Source organism: Myxine glutinosa, chromosome 12 (assembly GCF_964187855.1).
Source record: "Myxine glutinosa chromosome 12, kmMyxGlut1.1, whole genome shotgun sequence".
Lineage (NCBI taxonomy): Eukaryota > Metazoa > Chordata > Myxini > Myxiniformes > Myxinidae > Myxine > Myxine glutinosa.
In genome coordinates, this window is record NC_136272.1 from 28,945,492 (window position 1) to 28,956,413 (window position 10,922).

The window sequence follows — 10,922 nt, forward strand, 5'->3', positions numbered from 1 at the left end:
TACACCACCTTATTTAACACGCTACATTAGTTCCTCGTGCCTGTTGTATGTATCCGTTATGACATCCTTTAAAGCAGTAAGTTTCCTGTTTGGAATGTTTTTCAATTTTGTTTGACCACCAGGCAAGTAGACAGAGTAAAAAATTATCTCATTCCTCTCTGCGCATGCAGTGCGATCGGGACGAATTCAGAGACAAAGTACTCTGGAATTGCAGGTTTGTTTTCCTCTTTATGTTCAAAATACAACATTCAATTGAAATCGAGCTGTTCCTCGATTATCAGCTGACGTTTGTAGACAGACAGACAGACAAACAAGATGAACTCCACCAACTCCACTTTTTGCTTCATGTGTGAGGGGTAAATATACATCAAACCGTCTTGATGGTTCAAGCAGCAAATAACTTTGCTGTGAATTCCTCCGCATTTGCTGTGGAGGCAGCCATGGCGTACTTCCGTTTGAGCGACCCTGCTTGGCGGTCAAAGGTCATGTGCTTTTTCAAAGCCGATCAGTATCCATCCATCTCCGATAGCAAGTCTTGGTTTATGAACTTTGAATTCTCACTTCTCAAACCAAATCAGTCAGAAACTGCATTCCAGTCTCAGCAGCAAGTTGTTGCTCATTTTGTAATCAGACATTTAGTAATCACCATCAAGGATTATTGGGAGGCCTTCGGTGTCCGTTTCAGAACCATACGGGATAAAATAATGAAAGTTTTAAGAATAAACCGACCGCAACTCAGACTGATTGATAGGTCCATGTTCCCCCACGTTTCCCCAACCCAAGTACAGGATAGACCTGGAGTAAGGGTAATCAAAGCTTGAACTTGAGCAACTTTACAAAACTGCCCGACATCGAACCATACGACATCAGTCAACAAGTTCAAGAAGCGTATGCACAGTCTTCTTTATGTTGACGCTTCTTGCATTTGAACATGATGGGATTCACTCTTCGCTTACCTAACTCGGCGAGGCAAACAAACACAATTGTGACATGCAGTCAGTGTACGGATTGTGGGGCAATTAAGGTAATCATTGTGCATGTTCAAAAGCAGGTCATCAAAATCTCTCGAGTAACATAATAATGTTCCTGCACTGCTCCAAAGCTTCCCTGTACAAAAGAGCACTTGACAAAACAGATCGAAGAATACATTCACACGGAGTTGTAAGCATGACAAAACAATCAGGATATCGCCTGGGTTCTATCAACAGATTCAGTTCGAATAATAAAACAAGATGGATAGGAATGAAGGGCCAAAAACACCTGCCAAATTGGTTTGGATTATATAAAACTTTCAGGTGTTTATCCACAAGTTTTCAGGTTTAAATGTTCAGGTAGCCCACGTTATACCTCTAAACTGTCTAGTATGGGTTTGATTCCTTACCCGACTATAAACTGTTGGATCGAGGCTTCGCAGGCAGTGAGTTGCGTCACAGGATCTGCCGTTCCTTTAATGTACGTTAAACTGGGTGCCCCATTTGCTGGCATTATAGTTTGTGAACGTTAAAGATAAGCTTTTCGAACATTTTTTGGGAAGAATGGGAGAGTTCGAGCTGGCACCTTGGAGCAACTTAAATATTCCTGCCCTGGTTGCCGCTGGCATACATGGGTAAACTCACCCAGAGTAATATTTGCCAAGAGACTACTTGGCTACACCAAACATGCCTTCGGGCACAGCACCAGAGACAGACAGGGATAATCCAGAAAGAACAATAAGGTTTAAAACTCCTTCCCTTGTCACACACCACAAAGAAAATGGACCTCAAAGCATTTTCTTAACTAGCAACCATACCCGCCCTACGGGCAGGGCTTCAATTGGGAAGCCCAAATGAAAAGGTAAAATATCAGAAATTGAAGGCTTTTTTATTTTAAACGATTCATATAAGCATCCGTTGAATCATATCACATGCAAATCATCAAAATCTAAACAGTACATGGCTAAACAGTACATGGACGATCACGTACCACGTACGTCTCGCTCGCTCTCATGTTGTCCCGATAATGATCCTTCCGCAGGTTCACCGACGAAAACCTTGTTATGACTTTTACTTCCTTTAAACAGTCAAGTTCGCTCATCTTTTCGGTGCACCGGCACGAGCCGAGAACGGCCCGTGCAGGGGCTGATCCGAGGATCTCATCAAACCGTCCGATCAGTAGTAGCGACGGGCGGTGTGTACAAAGGGCAGGGACTTAATCAAAGTGAGCTGATGACTCGCGCTTACTGGGAATTCCTCGTTTGTGGGACACTGTCTCAAGCCCCAGTCCCCATCACGGATGGGGCTCAGCGGTTTACCCGAGCCTGATGGCGAAGGGCAAGGTACACGCTGGCCCATCCAGTACAGCGCGCATGCGGCCCTGGACATTAAAGGGCATTAAACGTTCATTAAACATTTAACGTTCATTAAACATGGCCTCCAAAGGTGGGTTTTTTTTGTTTTTTTTTAAACATTAAACGTTCATTAAAGGATTACGAAACGAAAAACATTATGAAATTATGTTCACACCGTCACGTCAAACACTACCGTGAACACATACATCGTCACAACGAGAACATCGTCACAATGAACGTTATGCGAACGCGCATGTTATGCGGGAGTCCAAACCTGAGAATGCTGGAGACCAAAGCTGAAAATGGGAAAACTAAATAGCCTGTTTTACTCCCAGGGGTTCCAGGATTACCCACCCAAAATATCTTTGCGATAGGTTCAGCAGTTTTTACGGTACCTTCGAACAGACAGACGGACATTTGGTGAATTATAGCAAGATGGTTAAGAGTGACTTTTGGGTAGCCCTGCCTTTTTAGTGCCCGATCCCAAGGTGCCCAGATGGCATTAAGAGGCAACCACGAGGTACAATGTGAGCATTAGGTGTAAACCAGCTCAAGCCGGACAAACAGATTACACGCTCCCTGAAAGCCATTGATGAGGCAACGTGGGTTTGTTTTAATCAACAATCCGATAGTGACTTGGAAATTCTACTGAGATGAGCCCATTTTCTGGAGGCCTAGAATCCAAATCCATAATACCCCTGCCTACAGCCAGATCTGAACCCACAACCTCTGGCATGCTAAGTCGAGTGTCCTCACCAAAAAGCCACCAAGGTTACAACTGATGATGTTCGACTAAGGTTAGGGCAGCAATTCTGAATTTGTTCATGGTGTGACGATAACTCAACGGCTCTTCGTGAAGGACACCTTGGGATATTTAACGCCCACCAACTAATGCCGGCAAACGGGATGCCAGGGATAATGTCGCTCCGAGGGACGGCACACGCATTGATGAATCAACTGCTTGTGGAATACTGGCATGACTGTCTGTCTATACCTGGGTCGCTATATGAACCCAGGCTAGACAGCTTTAAGGTGTGTGTGTGTGTGTGTGTGTGTGTGTGTGTGTGTGTGTGTGTGTGTGTGTGTGTGTGTGTGTGTGTGTGTGTGCACGTGCCTCTAGGCCATCCTATCAGCCAGGCAGGAACATAACACGGAAAAAAAATTACAAAATTTCAACAAAGTTTACCACACTTCCACAGACATGCAAAATCTTAACTACGTAGTTCCTGATATATTGAATTCAAGGTCACTTCTGCATGTAGACAGAAACCAAGTACAGTATAAACAATTGAGCAAAGCGATGTGATATTACGATCAAAAACATACATGCAGGTTCCACAAACACAAATGGTATTAAAATTATATAGTTCAAATAACTGTTATAGGGGAATAATAGGGGAAATAAAATTTATTTTCCTGTGTGGACTAGTTACCCCTTACTGCACAATGGTCCTGTTAAGAGATTTCCTGGTTTCAGGACGAGGTGAAGGTTTTGCTAGTTTTTCCCCTTCTTCTTTTTCTTTGTAGCCCTTTACAAATTTAAATTGGTGTCTTACTTGCAGGTTATGCGTTTCCTCTCCTCCCCTCCCTCCTCTTTTTTATTAGCTCAATCCCTCGTTTGTCGCATCCAACTGTGCCCATACTGTTACTATGATGTTTTTTACCCGTGGAAAACTGGCTCGTGTATCTATAAGCGCGAATGTGTCTCTGTCTTCCTTATGCACGGCAACATCTTTAAAGGTACAAACTCCATACTCAAGGTACAGATACAACTTTGTGCGGAAAGTAACATGGGACATGTGGCCGCGGCCTCAGAGGCCGTTCTGAGGCTAAAGTGACCAACATAGCAATTTTTGGCAAACACGACGATCAATTGTTCTCAAATTGATGAGGCCGGATTTTTTGAACACAACAACTTTTAAAAGTCCATGAAACAATTTAAATTGATAAATTAACTTTTAAAGTGTTTTGACTATTTATTAATCAAAGCAACCAAAGCTCAGCGAGATAAAGTACATATGCCAACTTATGATACGAAATTTAAAAATGCAAAATCTTAAAGTCCAATAAAACTACTTTCACGTACAATCGACACTCATTGTAAAGTTTTGCTTACTGCCGACATTTTGAACTGAATCGCACGTTGCATCGCTGAAAAAAAGCTACGGTCTAACAACGGCAATCGCTCCGTAGTTCTTCGCATTATGTCGATCTTTGGTAATCAAGCATTCTTCAGATTTGTTCAACTCTGGAACTTTTTGCCTTTTAAAATCCACACAATCTCATCAATTATGGGTTATTAATCTTTAAAATTCTGTCTTATTGTAGTTGCTTTTTATCCCCATGCATTTTGAAAAAATAAATAAATAAACAGTCGGATATTGTTGCCGGCCTGGTCTGTCCATCTGTCACGCTTTCTCTATGTCACGTATGTATCTGTCATGCTATATTGGGTAGAAATTCTCCAAACTTGGTAGTTATGATCACCACTTGGCAAGAAGGTACAAGAGCAGAATATTTTTGGGCCAAAAGGTCAAACGCTGAAAAATGCAATTACAGTACGGGCACATTAAAAAAATTTTTTTTAAATAAACTGCGTATGCAATTCAACATCGGGAGATGCATGAAATATGGAATGGTTTTTGTTTTTTATATAGGACATCGCCCGCTAAAAATGCCTTCAAGGCCACTCGAGGTGTGGGTAATACAAAGCAAAGTATAGATATTAGACAGAAAGGAGGAATCTATTGACATTCCTCTTGAATTGAAGTAGATTGGGATAGAAGGGAAAGCAGAATGAATATGAATGAATGATCGTTTTAAGGCCATTTTCCCTGCTATAGCGAGGGTTGGCCTTGTGGGCCCCATGACAATCATGGTTCCCCGTTTGAGGAAATGTTTTTATGGCCGGATGCCCTTCCTGACGCCAACCCTTGGTCACGCTCTTACGATGCGCAGGGATACGGTGTACCTATTCTAAATCGGGGTACACACCGTGATCATTCATCCCAGCAAGCTGGTACTCAATTTGCCGACCTCGGAAGGATGACAGGCTTAGTCAACCCCCCTGGCATTAATTCAGCGATCGACCGGGATTCGAACCCAGGATCCTAGGATCCCAAGCCGGCATCCTAACCGCTAAGCCAACACCAGGCTTCATTCATTCATTCATTCATTCATTCATTCAGAAGGGAAAGCAGGATGCAGGTAAACTGTTCCAGAGTGATTCCGTGCGGGGGTGAGGGGGGGGGGAAACGTGGGTTCTTTGTATTTGGCCTCTGATTCATTTCCCATGGAGTGGGGACTTTGGTAGCTGCAACCACATGCAGCTACCAAAGCACCCAACCACATGCAGCTACCAAAGCACCCAACCACATGCAGCTACCAAAGCACCCAACCACAGGGGTCAAAACGCAAAAAAAATTTAACTCAAAATTTGATATTGGATCATCCATGGTGGAACTTTTTTCCACCCTTCAACCTTGATTTAGGTGGGAAGTGTGGGGACTTGTGATGGCACGCCATAGACTTTGTCGTCATTCTTAAGTTTGACTTTTCTTCCCTGGTTCATCCTTGTAAAGTGCTTCAAAATTTTGCTTACAAATCAAAATAAGCTGATCGATTTATAAAATGCAACATTTGAATGGGTTTTAATGGCATGAACCTCAGGTTTCAATTCGAGTAAGTACTGTATTTGCAAAGGGCATCCACAATTCTGTCAACCAGCGAACCAGGAATTTCTACAAGAGCGGGCAGGTAACCCGAACCACCAACGAAATTAATCATGTCTACATAAACGTAATCACACATACGTACACAGGTCTACACAGGTCTACACAGAGACACACACACACACACACACACACACACACACACACACACACACACACACACACACACACACACACACACACACACACACACACACACGCGCGCACGCACACAGGTACGCGCGCACACAGGTACAAGCGCGTACACACACAGGTACAAGCGCGCACACACACAGGTACACGCGCGCACACACAGGTACACGCGCGCACACACACAGGTACACGCGCGCGCACACACACAGGTACACGCACACACACACACAGGTACACGCACACACACACACAGGTACACGCACACACACACACAGGTACACGCACACACACACAGGTATACGCACGCACACAGGTACACACGTACGTACACACGTACACACACACACACACACACACACACACACACAGGTACACGTACGTACACACACACACAGGTACACGTACGTACACACACACACAGTTGTGTACAATGACACATTTACAGTGTTGTAAATAGTACATACTCGAAGATAAACTCGGTGGCACCAACGCGAGTTGGGAACGCAGTTTGAATCGTACAGTATGTACTGTAAACGCACGAACGATACAGTGAGAGGAAACAACAGTACGTAGACAGCACTGACTGTACACACGCAGCGGAAGAGGTTTATACAGGGACAGGAAACGGTCAAACACTACCCCCACGATGTCCTCAATATCCATCCCATCCGTGCAGCAGCGAACTCCGGGTAATCAGGATGATCGGGTCGGGTCGGGTCGGGTACTCGATCTCCCGAACTGCCCTGGCCTTTTGGCTCTAACACAAGGCCACGACTTCCGGTCTTACCTGGGCCGTACTGTAACGTTTATTTATATTGGGTAAACGTTCGTCTGGAGTCTAGACCACCAGCTTCCAGTTCCAATCTTGACGTTGACGAACCGCGATGCTGAGGCAAACACGACAAAATGGCGGCGCCTCGGAGAATAGACTAACAGACCGACAACCAAATATCCACCGTACCTCACATCCCGTATTCGTACACCCAACCACATGCAGCTACCAAAGCACCCAACCACATGCAGCTACCAAAGCACCCAACCACATACAGCTACCAAAGCACCCAACCACATGCAGCTACCAAAGCACCCAACCACATGCAGCTACCAAAGCACCCAACCACATGCAGCTACCAAAGCACCCAACCACATGCAGCTACCAAAGAACCCAACCACATGCAGCTACCAAAGCACCCAACCACCTAGTGTCTTACGTACCCATTATCCACAGACCTAGCAGTCGACAGATCTTCATTACACAGCCAGATTCCTGTAATACTAACAGTAACAGGTCCGAAAGACTTCTCACTCGGATAAGCGTCCCCTGACCGACCTCCATGAACACGGCCTAAATCAGTAAATGCTAAAGCTAAAGGGATCTTGGATCTCCGTCTCCTGAGGTAATCTCCAGGATTGCCAACTCAAACACGCACACCTCACCTTTTCTTGTCCTTCTCCACCAACATCGCGAGGCCGAAATTCGCCTCTTCCCCTGCCCTTATACCAAGGCAAACCAATGTACACAAGCACAACCAACGTCTCAGCTTAAGCTGGGATCTTCGATTCCCCCCCCCCCACCACCGTGAAATCGTCTTCCTATCAGAAACCGTTGTTTTTGCTTTTTCGGGATCAGCACGACTCGTTAATATTCATACCTACGTTATACTTCGAAATACGAAGCAAAAAATCTCCACGTAAAAGGAACGAGAGAACAGCTCTGTTGATTAAAACAAGCCTCGCTACACCACTCAATATCACGTTTCTCGTTGTAAAGCTTGCAGTCGATTAATTAAATATTAAAAAGAATAGCGCTGACGAAAGGAGAGAAAAATGGAGTTCAGAAAAGTGTGGGAAGAATGGGGGGAGAGGACAAAGTTTAGGAGAAAAATAGATAGAAACGGAAGTGGCATAGATAGATCCAATATAAATCTGATTCAAAAAATGGAAACAATTTTCTAAAAGTGAGGATTATTAAATCTGATCGTTGTGGAAGTTTACACTTCACATCCTTATGTGAAAAAGATTAAGCAGCAAATTAAAATTCAATGAGCTTCCCAGAGATTTTTGGGGAGGTAGCCATTGCTTGCTTTTGTTTTCTCTGATTGGCTGAAAAAACATATGACGTATTTACTATCGAGTGCGCTTCTCGCTGGTTGGAAGCTTCTCGAGGGAATCCCCTTTTCAGTGCAACTTAATACTCAAAACTATAAAAGTGTGAAATCACAATCAGCAAGCAATAAAGAGGCAATTTCTACGAGTACCGACTGCAAAGCCGCAATGAGCCGGCGAAGCCAAAGCCTCTTGCCACTATTTTACCCATCACTATGGCATCAGTAGGTTAGGTAGTTGGTAGTAGGTATGTGTAGTAGGTACCGTACCTGGTAAGACTTGGTAAAAGAGAAGAGCAGAGAGTCCTCCCCAATGGCAATACGTGCATACAATAAATGTCACAAGAAGCTTAAGGAAGTAACTATACGATGTGCTAGCTTAGGGCCTATTTTAAGAAATTTTAACTGGGCTTAACATACGTTTTCACAGTACCGTATGTGTGTCGTCTTCTAACTTCAGTCGCTGTCAGGCGCCAGGGCTGGTTCTCTGACTCTCCGGGCACGGCAGCTTCCTCCACCAGAAGACGTTAGCTTGCAGTGATTAATTCGGTGAATTCCGTCTCAACTTCGGATATTTCCGGCCGTGAAAAACGATCCGTATTTCTAAACTAAATATGTAAACCGCTTATACCATATTTCTGGCCGTGAAAAACTATCCCATACGGCCGCGAGATTTCTAAAAAATAATTCTTCGTCAATGTTAGAATATTTGACGCCGTTTTCATCCTCCGAAACGCGTAATAATATTTTTTCAAATGCTCGAATCTCATTGGTTCTGGTGTTTGATGACGATTTTCGTTGAAGATAACGAGGTTGGTCTTAACGTATTTTAATTACTAATTAGAGGTTTCATTAGATTGTGAATCAAAGAACGACGGGTGAAACAAACTCATATTGAACTTTTTCGCAATTGTTTTATGCAAACTTCCGCATCCGGTTGATGGCGGTCTCCATTGAGTGATTTCATTTTAGAAATATTTTTGCAAATGCTCGACTCTCATTGGGTCCGGTGTTTGGTGACGCATTTTGTTGAAGATAACCAGGCCCGTGCGGGCTGATGTTGGTCTTAAATTATTTTATTAATACATTGGAGGTGCATAAGATTGTGAATCAAACGATGACGGGTGAAAGAAACTCCTAATGAACGTTTTAAATTTGTTATGCATACTTCCGCATCCGCAAGATGGCTGCGTCCACTGCGCTTCGGATTCTCGAGCCGAGGCATAATCAGGTTTTCAACATAATACGTACTCGTTTATTGACAACACCGGCTTCGCCGGCTACTAGTACCGACTGCAAAGCCGCAATGAGCCGGCGAAGCCAAAACCTCTTGCCACTATTTTACCCATCACCATGGCATCAGTAGGTTAGGTAGTTGGTAGTAGGTAGGTAGGTAGTTGGTAGTAGGTAGGTAGGTAGTTGGTAGTAGGTAGGTGTAGTAGGTACCGTACCTGGTAAGACTTGGTAAAAGAGAAGAGCAGACAGTCCTCCCCAATGGCAATACCTGCATACAATAAATGTCACAAGAAGCTTAAGGAAGTAACTATACGATGTGCTAGCTTAAGGCCTATTTTTAACTGGGCTTAACATACGTTTTCACAGTATGTGTGTCGTCTTCTAACTTCAGTCGCTGTCAGGCGCCAGGGCTGGTTCTCTGACTCTCCGGGCACGGCAGCTTCCTCCACCAGAAGAAGTTAGCTTGCAGTGATTAATTCGGTGAATTCCGTGTCAACTTCGGATATTTCCGGCCATGAAAAACTATCCGTATTTCTAAACTAAATATGTAAACCGCTTATACCATATTTCTAGCCGTGAAAAACTGTCCCATACGGCCGCGAGATTTCTAAAAAATAATTCTTCGTCAATGTTAGAATATTTGACGCCGTTTTCACCCTCCGAAACGCGTAATAATATTTTTTCAAATGCTCGAATCTCATTGGTTCTGGTGTTTGATGACGATTTTCGTTGAAGATAACGAGGTTGGTCTTAACGTATTTTAATTACTAATTAGAGGTTTCATTAGATTGTGAATCAAAGAACGACGGATGAAACAACTCCTGTTGAACTTTTTCGCAATTGTTTTATGCAAACTTCCGCATCCGGTCGATGGCGCCCACCATTGAGCGCTTTCATTTTAGAAATATTTTTGCAAATGCTCGACTCTCATTGGGTCCGGTGTTTGGTGACGCGTTTTGTTGAAGATAACCAGGCCCGTGCGGGCCGATGTTGGTCTTAAATTATTTTATTAATACATCGGAGGTGCATAAGATTGTGAATCAAACGATGACGGGTGAAAGAAACTCCTAATGAACGTTTTAAATTTGTTATGCATACTTCCGCATCCGCAAGATGGCTGCGTCCACTGCGCTTCGGATTCTCGAGCCAAGGCATAATCAGGTTTTCAACATAATACGTACTCGTTTATTGACAACACCGGCTTCGCCGGCTACTAGTACCGACTGCAAAGCCGCAATGAGCCGGCGAAGCCAAAGCCTCTTGCCACTATTTTACCCATCACTATGGCATCAGTAGGTTAGGTAGTTGGTAGTAGGTAGGTGTAGTAGGTACCGTACCTGGTAAAACTTGGTAAAAGAGAAGAGCAGAGAGTCCTCCCCAATGGCAATACCT

The 10,922-nt window shown here is 43.9% G+C and overlaps 1 protein-coding gene across 1 annotated transcript in view; it reads right to left on the bottom strand.

The window, feature by feature from the left end:
• Positions 1–7,827, bottom strand: part of LOC137438035 (hypoxia-inducible factor 1-alpha) — a 103,510-nt gene extending 95,683 nt beyond the window's left edge. Inside the window, exon 1 of the mRNA XM_068132901.2 lies at positions 7,627–7,827. Within this exon, the coding sequence (XP_067989002.2) occupies positions 7,627–7,652 (26 nt within the window). The 5' untranslated portion in view covers positions 7,653–7,827. The remainder of the gene's footprint in view (positions 1–7,626) is intronic.
• Positions 7,828–10,922: the final 3,095 nt, after the last annotated feature.